The 23,198-nt window shown below is 44.2% G+C and overlaps 1 protein-coding gene across 1 annotated transcript in view; it reads left to right on the top strand.

Moving 5' to 3' along the window:
- adamts18 (ADAM metallopeptidase with thrombospondin type 1 motif, 18) overlaps positions 1 to 23,198 on the top strand; it is a 53,456-nt gene that overhangs the window by 16,924 nt on the left and 13,334 nt on the right. The window contains exons 4-16 of the mRNA XM_014126501.3: positions 1,913 to 2,180; positions 2,701 to 2,900; positions 3,117 to 3,200; positions 3,308 to 3,458; positions 4,319 to 4,424; positions 5,481 to 5,618; positions 5,761 to 5,914; positions 6,878 to 6,973; positions 7,502 to 7,650; positions 16,874 to 17,046; positions 18,768 to 18,898; positions 19,127 to 19,250; positions 20,035 to 20,279. Of these exons, the coding sequence (XP_013981976.1) occupies positions 1,913 to 2,180; positions 2,701 to 2,900; positions 3,117 to 3,200; positions 3,308 to 3,458; positions 4,319 to 4,424; positions 5,481 to 5,618; positions 5,761 to 5,914; positions 6,878 to 6,973; positions 7,502 to 7,650; positions 16,874 to 17,046; positions 18,768 to 18,898; positions 19,127 to 19,250; positions 20,035 to 20,279 (2,019 nt within the window). The remainder of the gene's footprint in view (positions 1 to 1,912; positions 2,181 to 2,700; positions 2,901 to 3,116; positions 3,201 to 3,307; positions 3,459 to 4,318; positions 4,425 to 5,480; positions 5,619 to 5,760; positions 5,915 to 6,877; positions 6,974 to 7,501; positions 7,651 to 16,873; positions 17,047 to 18,767; positions 18,899 to 19,126; positions 19,251 to 20,034; positions 20,280 to 23,198) is intronic.

The raw sequence follows: 23,198 nt of genomic DNA, 5'->3' as shown, positions 1-23,198 counted from the left end.
TCAATCTTTAGGTTGTTTTTATCATATATCTTGAATAAAATTCCAACCGGACCTATCCGTTCTCTTTAGGAGTGAATATGAACTCAACTCGCTCCCAAGTCCTTGCGCGTGACTGAGCCCATGCCTTATAATGGGACACCTACTTCCTTGGGCTGTTATTCCCATCAAATTCACCATAGAATCTTCAAACACTGTTATAAAGACTGTTGACATCTAGTGGAAGCTTTAGGAAGTGCAAAATGAACCCTAAGTCACTGTATACAGTCAAGGCAATCACTTGAAAAATCTACAACCTCAGATTTTTCACTTCCTGCTAGATTTTTTCTCAGGTTTTTGCCTGCCATATGAGTTCTGTTATACTCACAGACACCATTCAAACAGTTTTAGAAACTTCAGAGTGTTTTCTATCCAAAGTTCTATCTAGTTTCTGGGCCAGAGTAGTAACCTGTTCAAATTGGGTACGTTTTTCATCCGGCTGTGAAAATACTGCCCCCAAGCCCCAACAGGTTTTAAAGGACCAACAAGTTTGGTCTGCTTCATGTTTTCACTTTAGGGTGCTGTATCTTTGTGGAATGCCAAAAACCTTTTGGGTGCATAGAATTGTTGTTAATTTTCATTTTAGTTTTTATTTCACCTTTATTTAACCATGTAGGCTAGTTGAGAACAAGTTCTCATTTGCAACTGCGACCTGGCCAAGATAAAGCAAAGTAGTTCGACACATACAACAACACAGAGTTACACATGGAATAAACAAACATACAATCAATAATACAGTATGAAAATCTATATACAGCATGTGAAAATGAGGTGAGATAAGAGAGGTAAGGCAATAAATAGGCCATGGTGGCAAAGTAATTACAATTGAGCAAATAAACACTGGAATGGTAGGATGTGCAGAGGATGAATGTTCAAGTTGAGATACTGGGGTGCAAAGGAGCAAGATAAATAAATAAATACAGTATGGGGATGGGGTAGATTGGATGGGCTATTTACAGATGAGCTATGTACAGGTGCAGTGATCTGTGAGCTGCTCTGCCACTGGTGCTTAAAGCTAGTGAGGGAGGTAAGAGTCTCCAGCTTCAGAGAGTTTTGCAGTTCATTCCAGTCATTGGCAGCAGAGAACTGGAAGGAGAGGCGGCCAAAGGAAGAATTGGCTTTGGGGGTGACCAGTGAGATATACCTGCTGGAGCGCATGCTACGAGTGGGTGCTGCTATGGTGACCAGTGAGCTGAGATAAGGCGGGGTTTTACCTAGCAGAGACTTGTAGATAACCTGTAGCCAGTGGGTTTGGCGACGAGTATGAAGCGAGGGCCAGCCAACGAGAGCATACAGGTCGCAGTGGTGGGTAGTATCTGGGGCTTTTGTGACAAAACGGATGGTACTGTGATAGACTGCATCCAATTTGTTGAGTAGAGTGTTGGAGGCTATGGTAAATGACATCGCCGAAGTCGAGGTTCGGTAGGATGGTCAGGTTTACGAGGGTATGTTTGGCAGCATGAGTGAAGGAGGCTTTGTTGCGAAATAGGAAGCCGACTATCCCACTATCCTTCTGGGTTTAGAATCCTGTGTTGAGGAGCAGCTGCCCCAGAATACCTCTGATACCCTGTGCTATCATCCTGACAGACAGTAAGTCACATCCCTGTGGGTGCCTGACCTATGGAAACACCTATGGAGACAGCACCTTGTCCCAGGGTTTCTTGTGTCTGTGTCTGGTTTGAGATGACTCCTCTCTATTTTTATGTCCCTTCAGGCCTTATCTAAGAACTGCTGCCAGACCTCTTACTTACACCATTCCTTAACACATGACAATCTACATGACTTATTACTGATCCGACTCTCATCTTCATCCCCCATGATGAATGTTTAATGTTGATGAATAAATCTAATGCCCAGGGATATCTGTGCTCTCCAGTCAGGTCTGATCCGGATGTCTGATGATGAGTACTTCATCACCCCCTTGCCCCAGCACCTAGCTGCAGAGCACAACTACAGCTCCCCGAGTGGACACCACCCACACGTGGTCTACAAACGCTCGGCTGAACACAAAGTCCATGGTGGCCAGGGATCTATCCACAGCTCCCAACCTGACAACCCATATCTACAGCACCATCACCAGCATCACCACGACTACCAGCACGGGAAGCTGCAGAGACAACACTTCTGTGGACGCCGCAGGCAATGTATGTAAGGGAACTTCCTTATTATTATGACTGCCTTTGATTGGCTCACATGAGAAAAACACATTATAGTCACGTGGGACTGTTTGTACAGGACAGTGATAGTAGAGATGGTAGAGAGACATGCATTGTAGTTTTTTCACAGAAACAGAACGATAACAGTGCAATAACAAATATAAAATAAAGGTCAAAATGTCAAAATGTTCCACTACTGATTGTTTATGATGTAATGTGTATAATGTACTATGAAAGAAAAAGCACTCAGATAGTGTAGGGTATAAAGTAGCTGGCCTTTATTGAAATGAATACTCGCAAGCAGCTTGAGGAGTGAATGACTTTGAATATTTCCTGCTCTTTCAACGCTCTGCCGGCCCCGTGCTCTTATCAGGGAAAGGTCCAGGAAAAAGGAGGAGCTGTCATTTGAGATCCTTTCCAAAGCATTTCCCCCCTGTCTCCTCTTTCTCTCTCTTCATATCTCTATCCCTCCCTACCTGCCCTCTATCCCTCTACCATATCTCTGCAGACACTCCCAAGCCCCCTGCTAAGGATCGTCTCATCATGCCTGATGAGTTTGAGCTCCCAGGCAGGGCGAAGCGATCACCCATCACATCTAACAAGGTGGGGGGCCTGAATGTGGAAACGCTGGTGGTGGCAGACAGGAAGATGCTGGAGAAACACGGCAGAGAGAATGTCACCACCTACGTCCTCACTGTTATGAACATGGTGAGCAGGGGAGGGACACCAGTCATTCAGTCAGTCAGTCATCAGTCATGTAACATATCCCGAAGTAGGTTTTCCTAAAGAAAAACCCTGGCCTAATGCTTAAAAAACAATGAATGTCATGATTTATGTATTTATTTCGCACAAAATGTTAAGCAACGATTAATTTGAACCAGACTGTTAATCTCAAACTTCCAATCTGGGTTTGTTTTGTTTTAGGTTTCCAGCCTTTTCAAAGATGGCACCATCGGAACTGATATCAACATTGTGGTGGTCAGCCTGCTTCTTCTAGAGCAAGATCCAGTGAGTCACATCGATCTGAGTGCCTGACAATAAAATCACCAGCCTCCCCAACGTCATGAATCCTCCAGTCTCCCCTTATGATCTATTCCTCTCTGTCTCCTCCCCAGCTCGGCCTGTCCATCAACCACCACGCTGACCAGTCTCTCAACAGTTTCTGCCAGTGGCAGTCGGGCCTGATCGGAAAGCGCCACGACCATGCTGTGCTTCTCACCGGCCTGGACATCTGCTCTTGGAAGAACGAGCCATGTGACACCCTGGGTAAGGTCTCACCCCAGGAGGGAGGGGATGGTGGGGGGTGAAGTAGGTCAGCCAGGGCCCCTGAGGTGACTATTGGAGATTAGAGCCCTTAGTCACGGTGCTGCTGGGGGATTAGACAGCACCAGAGGTCATGGGGTCACTTCCAGGGTGGGCGGGATCCTACATGCTCTGCCTGGACTCCCTCCGGCAAGGGATTTTACCTGCACTAAATACACCCTTGTCAAAACTCACAAACACACACTTACAAAAGTATAGCCATGCATACATGCACGCATGCACTAACACGCACATACATGCACACACCCACCCACCCACATCTTACACCCATCCCGTTCTCTCCTTCTCTTCAATAGTGTGAACGATTGGCAGCATTGTCAGATCAGTTAAAACTGAAGCATCAGCCAACTATAATTAATTAGTCTCAATGGCCCTAAACCACAAGTATGCACTTTGGGACGTACAGTATGAGGAGCAAGCAAGGCCTTGATTTAAATATGCTCTTTGTAACACAACCCACAGCTTTCATGCTACAATACATAGCGTTCATGCTGTCCGTGGACCAATTAAACTGTAAAGACTGCATTTATTGCCATGTAACAGCAGTCTTGGCTCACTCTAAAAGCAGGATTTGCATTTTTGAGGTTGGCGATAGTAATGCCTGAATCGAAATTAAGTTTGTCTTGTAACACTGCCTACGGCCTTCCTTCTCCCAGAACAGTTATTTTGTCTGATGGTTTTTGTAGATAGACATAGTAGCTTTGTATGAATACATATTTGAGCCTGATATCTCCCTTACAATACTCTTTAACTTTACACCTCTCCTCCTCTCCTTCTCCCTCTTCCTCTGCTTATCTCTGCAGGTTTTGCTCCAATAAGTGGAATGTGTAGTAAATACCGGAGCTGTACGATTAATGAAGACACAGGACTGGGCTTAGCTTTCACCATCGCTCATGAATCAGGCCACAAGTAAGTCCATCAATGCCCTCGCTATTAGCACTAGCCATTAGCTTTACCTTCACAAGGAGCAGAATAGACCGCCATATATTTTAGGAGAACAGGAGAACACCTAGTACAGGTGATGAACTTGTTACAATATAACAGTGTATTCGTGCGACAAGCTTTGTTGTTATAGAAAGCTATGCTTAGTTGCAATGTGATGGCTTTAATTTACAGTGCTACATCAAAGAAGGTCCAGTTAAAGCAAGAAATACAGACCGAAACAATAGCATTACGCTAGCAAAGCACTTCATTTGCTCCATGACAATGTGTGAAACCATATAAAGTGCCACAGGCGTTGGGTATGCTCTGTTTGTGTTTACACGTTTCCATCGAGATAAGAGGCTGTTTATATTTGACATTTGACATTGAATTATTATGGTAAAGCCCTTTGTCTGCTTGGCACTCTCTCAACACAAACTGGAAAGAACCTGTTCCTTCGATACGCCGAGCTGGCGTATGTCAGAATTCCTGTAATTTAATGGCTTAATCACTTTGGTCAAATTAATAGGAATCATTCCCAGAATTTGCACATTGTTGAGATGAAAACCACTTCCAGGCCAAATACCATTAATCACTGACAAATTGAGGAGATGTAATTTCTAAATAGATGACGTCGTCTTTTACAGACTAGTGAACCTTTACAGACTAGTGAACCTTTACAGACTAGTGAACCTTTACAGACTAGTGAACCTCAGCTATGTACTGTAGTGTAGGAGGGTAGCGTTTTTAATGCTATATCAACACATGCCTGTTGATAACACATGTTTCTAAACCAAGCGTGAGGCTATGTCAGAAACGTGTGACCCATCACACTCCATGGAGCCTAACGAGTTTTATAAAACTAAAATGTTTTAAGGTTACTAGGGTAAGAGTTCCAACCTGACCAGTAGATTTCTGACCTGAGGTTGGACATTTACAGTCTCTCTTTCTCTCTCTCTCTCTCCCGTCTCTCTCTCTCTCGCTCTGTCTCTCTCTCTCTCGCTCTCTCTCTCTCTCCTTCTTAATGATCTGTCTCTATGGCAGTTTTGGGATGATCCATGATGGAGAGGGGAATCCTTGTCGGAAAGCGGAAGGAAACATCATGTCTCCAACCCTGGCAGGAAACAACGGGGTCTTCTCATGGTCTGCCTGCAGTCGCCAATACCTCAGCCGCTTCCTTGGGTAAGCCTTATAAATTGACCTCTGATATGGCTGCCATGCATGTAATGATGTAGTGTGGTTCTCATGCACCTGTTCGTGTTTATTAGTCTTTAATGATAGGTCCCTGTCTGATTGTTCAGTGTTTCTTGGTTTTACTCCACAGAACAGCTCAAGCATCGTGTCTGGTGGATGAGCCCAGGCAGATTGGGCAGTATAAATACCCAGAGAAGCTCCCAGGCCAGCTTTATGATGCTGACACGCAGTGCAAGTGGCAGTTTGGCTCCAAGGCTAAACTGTGCAACCTGGACTTTGTCAAGGTACCTGACACTGAAAGGCACATTCGTTAGTGGTTTGCACGAAACTGTTTGACAAGTGTGCTACTGGGAAACATAGGTAGGGTTTAAACCAGTATTATCTCATTTGCATTATCTTTGTGGGACAAACCATTATATGTTCGAAACAGCCGTATTTAACCTCCAATTACAGTATTCAAAACGGGTCCAACAGACTTGAACACAACCCTAAGGGAATGGGCCTCTATAACCTTCCACTATACTACATTCAACAAGACATGCATTGACATGCAAATCCAGCATGAATAAGGAACAGGTCAAGAATAGGAGGTTGTGTGTGGGAAATCAACATCCACGCCAGTCCATCTGTAGGATTAGTGCTCATGGTATAGCCTGAGCCATTGTATATCCCCCATACAACCTTCTGTGTTCTCCTGAACCCCAGCCCTAAGTTTGAACCCGTCTCCTAAACCTCGATGTAGGTGACTCTACATCTTAATTAACAAGGATTTGGGATGTTTGCCTCCCTGTGTTTCTTCCCTCTGTTGGGATTCTGCGGTCGTTTCGCATGGTGCAGAGGAGAGCTAATTAGCCACGTGCTCTGCTCTTACGGCTGGCCGTGGCACACTAGCCCAGTCAGTCTGCTGCAGAGCTAGATTAGCACGGGGGGACCAGCTCTCTCATAACCCCGGTCTCGCTAGCTGTCTGCCAGATGCAATCGGGCGGCAGGCCAGCGTGGCACAGGTCCACTGCCTGGCTCCCAATGCCTCATCTCTCCATACTTACTGCTGCATTGTGGGAAGGAATAAAAGATACATGAATAGCGTGTTTCAGGGAATACAATGATTGGTTTTGACAGGTTTTTTGGAAATGGGGGGGTTATTGCTTGTAACCATGGCAGTGGGGTGTTGTTAGTGTAGTGGTAGTGTTCTGATGAGGGGAGGCAGATGCTGGACTCACTGTTTGGTGTGTCTGGTCACTCGACAGGACATCTGTAAATCACTGTGGTGCCACAGGACAGGTCACCGGTGTGAGACCAAGTTCATGCCCGCTGCTGAGGGCACCAGCTGTGGGACTGACATGGTAAGTGTACCATCTGTTTCCATGGCAATGTTGCCCATCGTGAACGGGATGGAAGGAGACAGGGATTTCCATCTAACAGTATCACTCAGTGTAACACACGTTTTAACACACACAGACGTAAAAACACACAGGGACGCTTACAGAAATGCCCAAGGTACAAGCACAAGCACAAAAGACAGGTTCACTCACAAATCCACATATGCACACACCTGCAGGAGCGTTTTGTGCATTGTTAAATGTCCCATAAGAACACAATGCTCCTATTCTTTTTCCGCAGTGAAAGATGATAGTGGGAGAGAGAGAAAGGTGGTGATGTGTGTGAGTGTGTGGTTTGGCTCAGATAGGCCTAGGTCTCCAGGTGTGGTGCTGGGCATTCACCCAAACCAGGAACCTCAGCACTGGGGCAAGCCAAAGATCCTACCACCGATACTAACTCAACATTTTCATTTTTTCTCTCCACCCCGCCCTCATCCTCCCCCTCATCTCTCTCTCTCCCGCTTTCTCTTTCTCTCTCTCCTCTTTCAACAGTGGTGTCGGCGAGGCCAGTGTGTGAAGTATGGTGACCACGGTCCGAGAGCTGTCAACGGTCAGTGGTCAGGATGGTTTGAGTGGTCGGACTGTTCCAGGACCTGTGGGGGAGGGGTTATGTACAGGGAGCGATCCTGCACCAGCCCCAGGTACAGTACTATTAGCCATACTAGGGGGTCAGGTGGGGTCATAAGAGTTCACTGCTAATTTAGAATCTCACTCTGGGCTATTTTAATGCATAGCCTACTAGGGGTGAGTTGAGAATTTTTTTACATTTAGTATCACTCTGTCACAGGAAATATAGTATTCTTTTTAACAAATATACCTACATATTTATTTTACCTGGAGAAACACCTGGAGACCTAGGCATGTCAGTTAAGAACAAATTCTTATTTTCAATGACGGCCTAGGAACAGTGGGTTAATTAACTGCCTTGTTCAGGGGCAGAACAACAGATTTGTACCTTGTCAGCTCGGGGATTTGATCTTGTAACCTTTCGGTTACTAGTCCAACACTCTAACCACTAGGCTACGCTGCCGATGTTGTGTATCCCTAAAAATAATCAGAATTCATGTAAGAATTACAGTTTTGAAAACCTAGCTTGTCCCAAAAAAGTGGTATCTTGGCAGAACTACAGGGTAAGTTAAGCCGTTTACTAATTAACATAGGCTAGGCCCTGTTGTTACCTCATATCCCAGTGATAATGCCTTGCATTACACCTGTGACGAAAATAGAAAAATTTGCTCAACTTTCCCTTGGCGCGACCATTGGCTCAACTTACCCCATTTTGACTATATTAGCCCACACAGCTACAAGGATGCACTTTCATGCTAGGTTTAGGACCTCATATTCACACTTATAGAGACCCCAACTGGTGAATAAAACAGTCTTAAAAATATCTACTTGACACATCTAACACACTAAATTAATTTCACTTGGTGAAAATCTTTTTTTTTTTTTTACCTAGCTTGCTTACCACTTTTTCCATGACTCCTTGAAATTATGTTTGGTCGAAATATTTGGTCGAATAATACATTTTGTGTACAAGGATGGCTCAACTTACCCATTTGGCTCAACTTACCCCACTCTCTCCTACCATAACAAGCCTAGATTTGCACTGGGTGAACTCAACATCCCCTGGTAATACCCCAGAGAGGATTCTTACTGTGATAGTTACTTCTCCCTCTTTTGAGGCACTTTACCTTGTCTGGCAGGGGTAATGCTCCATACAAGACGGCTGATGGATAGATGAGCTTGAGGCATGATTAGCCACATTTTACCTCAGCTGTTGCTTGTCTTCGCTAAGTCTCTACCAGCACTACCATAGAACACATGAAGTGTGTCTGCTCTGTGCAAACAGAACAGGGTTGGATTTGGACAGGTAAACATGGCCTTCCTCCCAGTCAGCTCCCCCTGACGTACTAACTGAGCACCTGAGAGTGTGGCCTGCCTGGCTGCCTGCCTGCCAGTTGGCTGTCAGCCCAATAAACGCTATTATCTGTCAGTCTACAAAAAGACAGCAGTCCAGATTAAAGGGATCTCTCTCATGCCAGTTTAACCTGCTCAGACCACAGTGCTACTCAATTCTCTGCCTCAAGCTACTCGCCCAATCTTCTGACTTCCCTGGGCAACACAAACCTCTTATTCTTCAAGCATTCACAGCCGAGGCAGACACCGAACACACACAAATGTAAATATAGAGACGTAGCACACAAATGCCCCAACACTAGATACAATTCTCAGGTTCATATTAGTTTGTCAGTTAGATCTTCTGTGCACTATGTCTCTTTGCTAGATTGTTCTCATAATACGTCTGGTTGATGTCAGACTTTGGGTGCTTGTTGCATGGTACTCCCACTAGTAGTCAGATTGATGTGAAACCTCAAGTAGAGCCAGATTGCATCTGACCTTTGGCTTCTGGATTAATTTGAGATTACAAGTCCCCCTGAGGACAGGTTTGGCTTCAGAGGGCTTGGCTGCTTCAGAAAAGGACAAGGAGCTGAAAGAAGGAGGGCCATTATTGATGGACAGGTGGCTTAGATATCTTAGCATCTGGCTTGTTCTCAGGTTTGTGTCTTGCAGGATGGGATGTGATCATGCCTATTGGATAACATCCAGGCACTCAACCACTTTGATTGCATCAAGGATATTGAAGACTTTTAACTCAAACCTTTCCAGTGTGTTGAGAACACTGATTTCTTTGTTCCGTAATTTTGATGAGTAAGACGATCTGTTAGCCACACCAATTAGACTATGATCGAGAAATATAATTTAACAAGACTGTGATTTAGAAATGTAATGGCAGATATGATTTCCAGGACAGTTTAGTGTGTGTGTGTGTGTGTGTTTGTGTGAGTGTGTGAGTGTGTGTGTGTCTGATGGTGTAAGCCCAGGTGTTTCCTCCCAGCAGTTGCAGCAGGTTGATGGAGGATATCTCCTCTCAGCACAGGCAGGATAGAGTAACCTTCCCAGGCACAGGTGTCCCTATGCTGTCCCTGTGTGGAAACTATGTGGCTTGGGAAGTCCAACTTACCTTCCTCACTTACGTATGTCTCTTTTTGTTAATGGCGTAACGTCTCAGTGGGTTTTTACTGTTACCTCAAATAAATGCATGCAGACAAAGCAACAAAAAAAAAAGAATCTAAAAATCCCACATGCTACAAGGGGGAACCCTAAATTGGATTGGATGTAGTGCCTCAGCAGAGAATTGGAAACTACTTCTCCCTCTCCCCCAACATTCTGTCCAGTCAACAGGCTGTGTTGGAGGACTGGCATTGGTGAGGTGCTGTCCTCTCTGTTGTACCTGATTGTTCACTTAATCCAGCCTGGACCAGCCTGGGAGATAGAGCCAGAGGCAGACAGAACCTCATATGATGCACATTATACAGTCAGTGATTAGCATACATGGAGCTATAGAATTATAATCCACTTTAAGAGTCATGCAGATTTTTTTTTTTTGGGGGGGGGGGCAATAAAGAGGTATTTTTAGTAAGAAGCAGATGCTGAATCTTGGTTGATGTTGCGAATTGGGAATCATGGCGAATCATGACCTAAAATTGTTCCGAGTCAGTTTACCTACAGATCCTACAGGATCTTAATTTGATTACCCTGTTGCAGGAGAACTTTCCTGCAATGCAGGAAATGTAAAACTTGTATTGTATTTGATGTTTAAATTGTGATTTGTAATTTCCACTTAAAAACTACAGACTGGATTTTCCCTTACGAAAAATGCATCAACCCCTACACAAATGTCCATGAATTATAATCCAGATAATAGTTTACATTTCCTCTTGCTGCAGGATTCTTTTCCTGCTATAGCAAACTGGCTATATATCCATTACAATATTAGAATCATATATAACTCCCTTCTGAGCACAGTGTCTTCCATTTCACCATTGGACTGTTGGATCTGTTTGTCCCCTTAAATCACATTTTAGCTCTGATCCGTGAGAACAGGAGAGTGTTTTTGAAGCAACCCGTCAGATTATTTTGGCAGCCCCCTCTTGGTATAATCTGTGGTTCTGAAGATGGATTACCCTCAATCTGCCCACTTGTTTTGGCTATCAGACTGTAACATCCCCGTGTAGTTTACAGATTAGGGTCGAATATGTTCTCTCCTCAAAAACAACAGAACATATTATACAATGTATTATGCAATTATATTCAGTAAACATTATTTGTTTGAAGACAGTTTCAAAAGTTTCAAATCGATAGCTACCTAACATACATACTTTGCAGGGGTTGTAAAATAAAATAAAATGTAGCGAGGGAATCCTCTCTGAACACAGCAATCACCTGGCAGATTAAATACATTTACAGTCCTGATTAATATGGCAACATAGGTTGGTGTTTGATGGTAAGACCCTTTATAAGTTGGTGTTTGATGGTAAGACCCTTTATAAATTAGTGTTTGATGGTAAGACCCTTTATAAATTGGTGTTTGATGGTAAAACCCTTTATAAGTTGGTGTTTGATGGTAAGACCCTTTATAAGTTGGTGTTTGATGGTAAGACCCTTTATAAGTTGGTGTTTGATGGTAAAACCCTTTATAAGCTTGCATGGGATTGGAGATGATCAGATTGCCTGTTTCACGACAGCATCTGACAGGCTCTTAAAGATGCTTTACAAAGGTTAAAACACAGCAGTTATTGACAGCATGTGCAGCCTGTGATGCTATCAGATTGCAGAGCCCTGGGTTAATCGCAGCCTGGCATAGGGGAGGTCCAGTAGGCCCTGAGGGGATAGGTCAGTAGGGCTCATTGGGGGCTCCGCACCGCACAGAGGGGAGTGTGATCGAGCAGGGAGGCCCAGGTCCCAGCAGGCCTTTGATTCAGGTGGGAGTACTGATGTGGAGTGACTGGGGAGGAAGCAGGGCAGCAAAGTAGGAGGTCCAGTGGTGGTTAAGGGTGGTCAGGAGCCTGAGAGAAATGACCCTGTGCAGTGGTGGTCGCTGTGTGGGGACAGGGAGGAGGATGAGAGAAGGGAGGACAAGGAGGGGGAAGGGAGAGAACAGGTGATGACTAGCCAGACAGGATGACCTCTAGTCCACTGAAGTTTGGACTCATTGCTGCCGCTGGGAGATTTAGTGTCCCTCTGGGATGCTGGAGGTATAGGATCTGTTGAGAGAGAGAGAAGAAAAGAAAAAGGGTATAACAAGAAGTGAAACTTGGCTGGTACCACCCTTAGGCATGTGAGTGAGTAGTCAGCTATCCAAAAACTTTTTTTCAATCTACCGAGTAGGGGGCCAGATACTGTACTGCAGGGTCCCCCAACTGGCTGCCCGTGGGACGAATTTGGCCCGCGTGTGGTTTTATTTGGCCACCCCAAGTTTTCTGGAAATGTCATATATATAAAAAATGGAATTGTTTAACATAAAAGACTATAAAAACACCAGCAAATCAGCTCCAAGTGATTTTAATTTTTTTAATCTGTTCCAAAGTATTCCCACGCATAATAGAAAGATATATGTGATCGCATAAAAATGTAAGCAAGGTTTGAAATTATTATGTTTTAGTCAAATATTATATTTGTTTGGGCTTCTTGCGGTCAGTTTGCAGACTACAAATGATTTGTAATTATGTTCCGGTCCCCTGACTATCCGCTCAAGAAAAAATGAGCCAGCGGCTGAATGTAGTTAATGATCCTTTACTGCATCTCATCTCCCTGAATGAAACAAGTAGCACCCGAACCCCTGTTAGAACCCGACAACGTCTGGTTGTCCGCATCTCTCACAAGCAGTCTAACATATGGGCCTATATGTCTCCATTCCTAAGCCCTAATAGGAGCAGACTGGGAGCTCAGGCCCAGATCTTTTCACACAAAATGAGAGGTGCTCTGCAAACAGGAGGTTTGCACTGATACCTTTAATAGAGCCTGTCATTCTGGGCCTTTCTGGCAGCTCCGGGACGCACCAGAAATACGTTTGCCTTCCGGGTTTTATATGTAACAATCCACTGTTAACAGCACATGCTTTTCTCTGTGTAAGCTCTGCTCAGATAAGTGTTGACAGTAAAATATACTATGGAATGTGTGCCGCTTTGATGCTGAACATCATGCACGTAAAGTTTTCGCTGAGTGTGGTTTGATAGGAGTTAGTGGTATGAGGTCTTTTTTTTCTTTCTTTTTTTTGTGTTTTGTTTTTATAAGTTCTGTGTTGCTTTGCTGTTTAGTGTCTGGGCTGATATTGTTTTGTTCGATTAAATATTTGATCTTGGCAATGAAATCCAATAATATTTCTCAGAGTTTGTCTGGGTGACTGTGACGAGTGTTGTGTCTATTTGGTTGGCATTTTAACACAGACTGTCTACTAATGCACATACAGTTGAAGTCGGAAGTTTACATACACCTTAGCCAAATACATTTAAACTCAGTTTTTTACAATTCCTGACATTTAATCCTAGTAAAAATTCCCTGTCTTAGGTCAGTTAGGATCACCAGTTTATTTTAAGAATGTGAAATGTCAGAATGATAGTCGAGAGAATGATTTATTTCAGCATTCCCAGTGGGTCAGAAGTTTACATACACTCAATTAGTATTTGGTAGCATTGCCTTTAAATTGTTTAACTTGGGTCAAACATTTCGGGTAGCCTTCCACAATCTTCCCACAATAAGTTTGGTGAATTTTGGCCCATTCCTCCTGACAGAGCTGGTGTAACTAAGTCAGGTTTGTAGGCCTCCTTGCTCGCACGTGCTTTTTCAGTTCTGCCCACACATTTTCTTTTGGATTGAGTTCGGGGCTTTGTGATGGCTTCGTGATGTCCTTAAGCCATTTTGCCACAACTTTGGCAAAATGGGACATTTTGAGGACAAAGAGGACATCCAGAGGACATTTCTCCAAAAAGTACGATCTTTGTCCCCATGTGTAGTTGCAAACTGTAGTCTGGCTTTGATTATGGTGGTTTTGGAGCAGTGGCTTCTTCCTTGCTGAGCGGCCTTTCAGGTTATGTCGATATAGGACTCGTTTTACTGTGGATATAGATACTTTTGTACCGGTTTCCTCCAGCATCTTCACAAGGTCCTTTGCTGTTGTTCTGGGATTGATTTGCACTTTTCGCACCAAAGTACGTTCATCTCTAGGAGACAGAACGCATCTCCTTCCTGAACGGTATGACGGCTGCGTGGTCCCATGGTGTTTATACTTGCATACTGTTGTTTGTACAGATGAACGTGGTACCTTCAGGCATTTGGAGATTGCTCCCAAGGATGAGCCAGACTTTTGGAGGTCTACAATTTTTTTTCTGAGGTATTGGCTGATTTCTTTTGATTTTCCCATGATGTCAAGCAAAGAGGCACTGAGTTTGAAGGTAGGCCTTGAAATACATCCACAGGTACACCTCCAATTGACTCAAATGATGTCAATAAGCCTATCAGAAGCTTCTAAAGCAATGACATACCTTTCTGGAATTTCCCAAGCTGTTTGAAGGCACAGTCAACTTAGTGTATGTCAACTTCTGACCGACTGGAATTGTGATACAGTGATTTATAAGTGAAATAATCTGTCTGTAAACAATTGTTGGAAGAATTACTTGTGTCATGCACAAAGTAGATGTCCTAACCGACTTGCCAAAACTATAGTTTGTTAATAAAAACGTGTTTTAATGACTCAAAAACAACTTCCGACTTCAACTGTTTGTCTTCCCAGGGCTTTTGAAATAAAGACATATCACTCACTTACTTGAATGAATCATGGAAGACTTTCATTCTCATTGAACAACACACTGTTCCCCATGTGTAAAAACACAAGCACACACACAAACACCAACACCCACACATTCCCTTAGCTGTAAGTTAATGCTGGCTCTGCTCCAGCAGGAAGAGCTTAACGGAGATTCATTTGTTTTGAGGTTAGGCAGTGGAAGCCTGCCCAAGATGTGCACTGCTCCACTTTAAAACAGCCTGTCAGGCTCACAACAGGGAAACGGTGTGAGTAGGTTTCACAGGAGGTTGGTGGCACCTTAATTGGGGAGGACGGGCTCGTGGTAATGGTTGGAGGGGAATGAGTGGAATGGTATCAAATGCATGATGCCATTCAATTCGCTCCATTCCAGCAATTATTATGAGCCGTCCTCCCCTCAGCAGCCTCCAATGTTAGGTTGTTTCTAAGAACAGAGGCCTTTTCTATTCATGTGGCTGAGTGGAGATACTTGTGGCTGCTGTCTTCACAGGAGTGGTTGGGAACCTGGATGAAAACCCATTAAGCTGAGTTGTAGGGTTGTTTTGAGGCTGTCATTGTACACTGCGTGCACAATTATTAGGCAAGTGAGTATTCTGATCTTATCATTGTTTCTATTCACATTTTCGAACTCCAAACCATATAAACTTGAATGCTTATTGGATTTACTCATTTTCAGGTGATATGTATTTGTGTAATGAGGGATGGTGTGGCGAAAGTGAATAACACCTTATATCAAGGTGTGCATAATTATTAGGCAGCCTCATTACCTCAGGTAAAATCGGCCAAAAAAGAAATTTAACTGACACTGAAAAGCCAAAAATGTAAAATGCCTTTCAGACGGATGCGACACTCTTTAAATAGCTAAACTATTGAGGTGTGACCATCGGACATTCAAACGTTTTGTTGCGAATAGTCAACTGGGGCGCAAAAAACATATGGAGAAGAAAAGGCGCAAATTAACTGCAAAAGACTTGGGAAGAATTATAAGGCAAACTACCAGGAACCCATTATCCTCCAGTGCCACCGTATTCCAGAACTGCAACCAACCTGGAGTGTTCAGAAGTACAAGGTGTCAAGTGCTCAGAGACATGGCCAAGGTCAAGAAGACTGAAACAAGACCACCACTGAATAAGATTCACAAGTTGAAGCATCAAGATTGGGCAAAGAAATACCTGAAGACAGGTTTTATGGACAGATGAAATGAAAGTCTTGATGGACCAAATGGATGGGCCTGTGGCTGGATCAGTAATGGGCACAGGGCACCACTTTGAGTCAGGTGCCAGCAAGGTGAAGGAGGGGTACTGGTATGGGCTGCTATCATTGAGGATGAGGTAGTTGGACCTTTTCAGGTTGAAGATGGACTGAAACTCAACTCCCAAACCTACTGCCAGTTTCTGGAAGATTCTTTCATCAAACAGTGGTACAGGAAGAAGTCCTCAGCATTCTAGAAGGCCATGATCTTTATGCAGGACAATGCTCCATCACATGCATCCAAGTACTCCACTGTCTGGCTAGCCAGCAAGGGCCTCAAAGATGCCTGAATAATGACCTGGCCCCCTTCCTCACCTGACTTAAATCCTATTGAGAACTTGTGGGCCCTTCTCAAACGTGAGATTTACAGTGATGGAAGACAATACACCTTTTTGAACAGCATTTGGGAGGCTATGGTTGCTGCTTCAGCGAAAATTGACCGTGAACAGATCAAGAAACTGACAGACTCATTGGACAGACTCCACTCTAAAAATTGAGAATAAACAAGTGAGTTGAGAGAAATTATTTTTGTAATTTAGTTGCCTAATAATTCTGCACACTAATAGTTGCCTAATAATTGTGCACACTTATATATTTCCCTGAGAAAGACAATACTCACTTTTCCTTTGTTAAACATTCAGGTTTGAGGTTCAATAACATTTTGGATTGACTGAGAGCACTGTGTTTGTTCAACAATAAAATTAATCCCGAGGAATACAATTTGCCTAATAATTGTGCAGGCAGTGTATACTTGGTCTTGACTTGATCTTGCTGAGTCTTAAATGTGATTTATTTCTTTCTGCTTTGAAACTGTCAAAACAGGGCCCTAGAAATGTTGGCTTGAGTCCCTTCTCCCCATGTGTTGAACATGAGAAGAAGAGAACGCCTGCCCTAACCTATGTCACATCTGTGTCGGGTCTACATGTGTTAATTGTGTGTTTCTTTAGGCCACAACACAACGGGAAGTTTTGCCAGGGCTCCGCTCGTCTCAACCAGCTGTGTAACACAAAGCCGTGCCAGCCAAGCGGAGTGGACTTCCGTGCCCAGCAGTGTGCTGAGTACAACAGCAAACCCTTCAGGGGCTGGTACTACAAATGGAAGCCCTACACCAAGGTGGAAGGTATGGCAACTATTTGTTCAATTCCCCCTGTAATTAGGAACAGGGTAAATGTTGAATGAGCCAGCAGAGTACATCAAGAATGCACCTCATTCAGCCAGATTTTATAGATTCGCCGTACCCCCAAGAGGGACATTTATAGGAAATCCAAAAGTATGAGAGCGACTTTATAAATCAAGAGATGTAAGAAAACACAGTCGAGTTAAATACAGTGCTTGTTAAAAATGCATTTAATTAACATTGCAGATTGATCAGAACTTTATGTCCTGTTTATACTTGTAAAACTCTCAAATTAGGCTATATGTTGGATGACTTTGCAAATCTTTTTAAAACTTTTGTGACAAACCTTGTTTACTAATTTGAATAATGAAGCCAAAAATGTGCCTCATGTGCACCATATCAATGTGTCAGTCTACTCATGCATGGGAGTGCTGTGGATAACCTTTCAGTCTAATCTACATGGGAAACATGTAGCCACCCGCTCTCTCTCAGGGAGAAAGAATATATTATAAAGGAAGCCCTTAAGGCAGGTTTTACCTGTGTCTACACCATACATACTGTATGAGTGAGAGATAAGGGATGGAGAGTGAGAGAGATAGATAGAGAGAGAACGAGATAGAGAGTTTGGCTGTCACCCCATTCCCTTTGCGAGACACTGACTTATGAAGATGCCAGCAGCAGATCCTGAAAAGCCTCCTGGGGCCTGAGGTGAACGGTCGCCTCCGTTAATTAAAGGCTGATTGTAGAGTGCTTCCACACCGGTCTCCCTCCTCTCTCTCTCTCCCTGTGGAGAGACACTCCCTATGGTGTCTGACCTTGGCATCTTTTCAGCTGACAAGCCGAGGTACCAGGAGGTAAAGGCAGTCTTACCCTGGTCTAACTGGGCCCTAAGCACCAGATCCAATACACTTTATGAAATCAAGTGCCTTGGCCTACGGATGTGAATTACTAACATGAAATGTCAAATAGAAATCCGTAAGATGCTTCTGGAATGCGTTCAGTGGTACACATCCTCGGTAATGTAAGAGATTGGCATTAAGAAAAGATGGAAGGAATCTGAACAGCCAGAGACAGTCTCAAAACTGAAGCTGGTCAGATAATGATGCCCTTGTGTCCCCAGGCTGCCATGCTGCTGGTAACACCCCTGTCATTAGACTGTTACTGTGTGTTGTACAGTAGAACCCGGGAGCCTATGTCTGGAGCTCTGTGTGAGGTTTGTGGAGAAGCTGCCCTCTCTGCATTCCCTGTTTCATGGGCTCATTTGTAACAGCCTTTCAGGTCTGACGTATGTGAATTGTGCCAGATGTCTGCTACTCCTTCAGTCCCCAGAGGGTCTGCTACTCCTTTAGTCCCCAGAGGTTCTGCTACTCCGTCAGTCCCCAGAGGTTCTGTACATTGCGCTGCAGTGGACATGCACCATTAACACAATAGTACCCTGTATACACTCTTCACCAGTACTCCATCGATTGGCTCCTATCTTGCCTCATCAATTGCCGAGTACGGCTCCTTCATTACCATAGCCCTGTCCTAATCCCCACATTGTAATATGGAGTGTACCAGTGACAAAGAGAGAGGCCATAAGGAGGTTTGTGCTCTCTATACAATCCTGGAGACTCACACTTGGGAAGGAGGAATTGGCTAATGCACAGGTGCAGAATTACCATCATGATCTTGTTTATAACACAAATGTTACATAACATAAATCTTCTCTATGTCCTCTGTAGCTGAGGATATCTGCAAGCTGTACTGCATCGCTGAGGACTTTGCCTTCTTCTTTGCCATGGCTAGCAAAGTCAAGGATGGGACATCCTGCTCAGACCACAGAGGTGACGTGTGCATCGAAGGAGTCTGTGAGGTAAACTACAGATTTGAGGAACGTGATGTACTGTACAGCAACACATTAACTACTGTTCCTAGGTCGTCATTGAAAATAAGAATTTGTTCTTAACTGACTTGCCTAGTTAAATAAAGGTAAAATAAAATTTAAAAAAATAAAACTACATCTAAGTCAACTGAATGTGATATAGAACACAGGATGCTTTCTGTGTTATCTAAGTTCCTTCTGTTTACTTCCATCCTGCAGCCGGTGGGTTGTGACCAGGTCCTGGGCTCTAAGGCAACTCTGGATGCCTGTGGAGTTTGTAGAGGGGACAACTCCACCTGCAAGTTCTTCAAAGGCCATTACGTCCTCCAGCACAGAGCTAACGGTACGTCAAACAAGAAGACTGACAGGGTCATATGTTTCGGTGGGCGAGAGGGGGAGCTCTGTTGTAGGACAGTTCTGGCACAGTGTTATTGGGGCAGAGTTATCTGAACATGACAGGGTGAATTCTCTAGCAGATGCTAGAGGGGAGACAGTCCCTTCTTCCAGACCTAATACTATACTCTCACAACTGGCTAATAGCAACCTTTCCAGATCACTGTGTGTGTGGCCCTTTAAGGGTCCAATAGACAAAGCTTTGTGACTGAACCGAAAAGTGACCGCTTGGCAGACCTAGATGTTGGGTCATGGAGCACAGGCTGGGGTTGCTTCTAATATAGTGGAAAGTTATTTATGTGGCAGCTTGCATGCGTCGTTACACCAGGGCAGCTGTGTACTGCAGAGAGTTATAATGGTTTATGCTGTCTCAGTGAATTAAGCTTACTGTCTCACCTCTTTACTGAAAACATGGCACCATATGATCATGTTATATAAAACACTCTGTAATTCAATGCACAAAGGTAAGATTAAAACCAGGGAAAGTTTTTCGTTTGAAGGTGTTTTTTTGCACTGGTAATCTACTTTTTTGGTTTGGTCTTGATGAGAATTCATCCCAATAAAATACTTGAAAATACCCATGACAGTCTGTTGCTTGTATGGGATTATTATACAAATTGTGCTCTGTGTATCCACTGTAATGAGTGTTGCCAAGTTGAAAAAAAAGATGAATCTCTAATAAATCAATTTCCTGACTCTCAGAAGGTAAATGAGCTCTTTCTCTCCCTGTTCAGAATACTACGCCATGGTGACCATCCCACCTGGAGCTCGGAGCATCCATGTTCAGGAGATGGAGATCTCTACCAGCTACCTGGCTGTACGCACCCTGAAGAGGAAGTACTATCTGACAGGGGACTGGACGGTGGACTGGCCCGGAAAGTTCCAGTTCGGTGGGACGGTGTTTGACTATCAGCGCTCTTTCAACCGCCCAGAGAGCCTGTACGCGGCTGGACCCACTAATGAGACCCTGGTCTTTGAAGTAAGCTGCCCCTCCGTCCCCGTCTGCCCTGACGTCCGTTAGCGAATTAGCGGTGACAGGGCCTTGGCACAGCGCTCGGACGCTCACTCAGATGAAAACAAGGCCGGGCTGTAGTGCAGGGTGGGCGGGAAAAAAAATTGAAAACTCCCAACAACAACGAGTGGTACAGGGGAGTAACGCTACTGTTCAGGATTAATTGTGTCCTGATTCTGATGTCGTCGGGGCTTTCATCTCTAAAATCAAGAGGTCTGGGGTTCAAACAGCTCGCCATGCGCTTTGAACTTCCAGAATCGTGCACGTCATGCAAAAGAAGAAACAAAATCTGCACATTCCGCAAAATTGATCTGAAACCGGGCCGGCGGCTTTAACTTCAATAGAGTAGCGGGGAGAGGTGTCAGGCATCTCAGAGAGAGAGGGGGGTGGGTGGGGGGGGGAGGGGGGGAGACCGACAGAGCGAGAGAGAGGAAGAGAGAGAAGGGAGAAAAAGGTGTCCGTTAGGCTAAATGGGCCATCGTGCTTCCATATTCACCGTCCAGGTCAAAGCGGACCCCTCACCTTATGTGTCACAGGCCCTAGTATGTGATCCTGTGATGTAGTATTTTCCTTTTAAAACGTGCTGTTAATAAAGATGTAGACATAGCAGCTGGTTGGACACAGACACTGCACAGTTTGCACACGCTCAGCACATTCTTATGTATTATCTTTGTCTGTCAGAGCAGAGGCCTAAGCTCTGAGGTAAAAGCAAGCCATTACTTGTCGTCACACATTGCTGCAACTGATGGTCGAAACGAATAGAAATTAAGCTCCTGACAGTTGAATGTTATTGATTGTCCTTGGCGAATAAGTGACTCTCAAGGTTGGTCATGCTTTAGTTTGTATATTTAAGAGTTAGGGTGTTGAGAGGTAGAGGATATATTCCCCAGATAGCTATGTAAACGGTGGCAAGCTTTTTTCACATGCCCTTTGAACTTAGAAACAGAGGGGGAAAACCAGGTGAGTTTAGAAAGTTTGGTTTGTTATCTATCCACCAAAGGCAAGGTGAAAGTCATGTAAAAGCTAGTTTGGACAAAGCCCTCGGCCTCGGGCTACCTGTGACCTGAGAGCTGAAGTTTAAACGGCGCCTATAAATATACGAGAAATGCCATAGTGAAATCCCTGGAATGCCTTTTAGTAATTTTTGTCATTTTGCAGAAAGGGGGGATTTGACCGTGTAGTTCCAATGTAGACATGTGTTTTTGTTAGCTTTACATCACCACACACAGTTGAACTAACCTGATTTGATCGACTTTAAAGTGCTTAGTGCTCCATTCTCAGCGTGGTAACAGCATGCTGCTTGCTGCACTGACATGGTTTTCTCCCATGTAGCCTAAGAGTCATGTGTCCACTAGCAGGGTTAGCAGTAGCAGGTCGCTGATCTGCAAATGAGAGGACATTAATCTCTCTAAGTATGTTCCGTAATTACAAATAGAAGAGAGAGGGACACAGATTAAAAGATTTAAATAATTCTGCAATTGAACTGTATAGATCTGAAAAGCTTGGGTCAGGGCACAGAGAGAGAGACTTAAATACGTTCCAAATTAGAAACGCAACAGAAGGGGAAGGAAACTGATTTCCACTGAGCCTGGCAGATATTTTATGCTGTCGTGGAAAACTAGAACATTATTGAATGTTCTGAGAAACTGACTCGACTAGAAACAATTTATGAAAACAAATGTTGAAGAGTGGTGAGGGTAAACTCTGACAGTGTTCATATATATAGCCTAATCAGACAGGAGAATGGAAGGAGAAAGGCGGAGAGAAACGAGACATAACATATGGTGAGCTCTAGGGATGTTATTTGAAATAGAATAGGGCTTATTCTCTGTATTCACATTCTTGTGGCAAAGTGTTCGGTGGGGTCACGCCAGTCCAGAGCAGAGGATTGTGGACCTGGGCAGCAGGCAGGCAGCAGGTGATGCTGGGGAGTTGTAGCCATGTCTGCCACTCTGTAATTCATCATCATTTTCCCCTTAGCCTAATGAGAGCTACAGTGAAATGAATAATATACCCTGGGACAAAGTATTAATGATTATTTTCATAGGCATTAATCTACTCTAATTATGTGAGAATAGCAAGTTGAGATGTTGTTAGATTGTTGGTTTTTGTCTGTTTGAAACCACTGTGGCATATCAGAGAGCAGTCAAGCACCGCATTTTTCTACGCCTGGCCATGCTTTCCACCTGGCTACCCCTACCCCGGCCAACAGCTCTGCACAGCAACTTGCCCAAGCCTCCCCACTTCTCCTTCACCCAGATCCAGATAGCTGATGTTCTGAAAGAGCTGCAAAATCTGGACCCCCTAAAAATCAGCTGAGCTAGACAATCTGGACCCTCTCTTTCTAAAATTATCTGCCGCAATCGTTGCAACCCCTATTACTAGCCTGTTCAACCTCTCTTTCGTATCGTCTGCGATCCCTAAAGATAGGAAAGCTGCCGCGGTCATCCCCCTCTTCAAAGGGGGAGACACTCTAGACCCAAACTGTTACAGACCTACCTATCCTACCCTGCCTTTCTAAAATCTTCGAAAGCCAAGTTAACAAACAGATCACCGACCATTTTGAATCCCACCGTATCTTCTCCACTATGCAATCTGGTTTCCGAGCTGGTCATGGATGCACCTCAGCCACGCTCAAGGTCCTAAATTATATCATAACCGCTATCGATAAAAGACAGTACTGTGCAGCCGTCTTCATTGACCTGGCCAAGGCTTTCGACTCTGTCAATCACCGCACTCTTATCGGCAGACTCAACAGCTTTGGTTTCTCATATGACTGCCTCACCTGGTTCACCAACTACTTCTCAGATAGAGTTCAGTGTGTCAAATATGAGCGCCTGTTGTTCGGACATCTGGAAGTCTCTATGGGGGTGCCACAGGGTTAAA

This window comes from Salmo salar, chromosome 11, assembly GCF_965601325.2.
Source record: "Salmo salar chromosome 11, fSalSal1, whole genome shotgun sequence".
NCBI lineage: Eukaryota > Metazoa > Chordata > Actinopteri > Salmoniformes > Salmonidae > Salmo > Salmo salar.
Note: the sequence above shows the minus strand (reverse complement) of the source record. Positions and strands in the feature narration are given on the sequence as shown.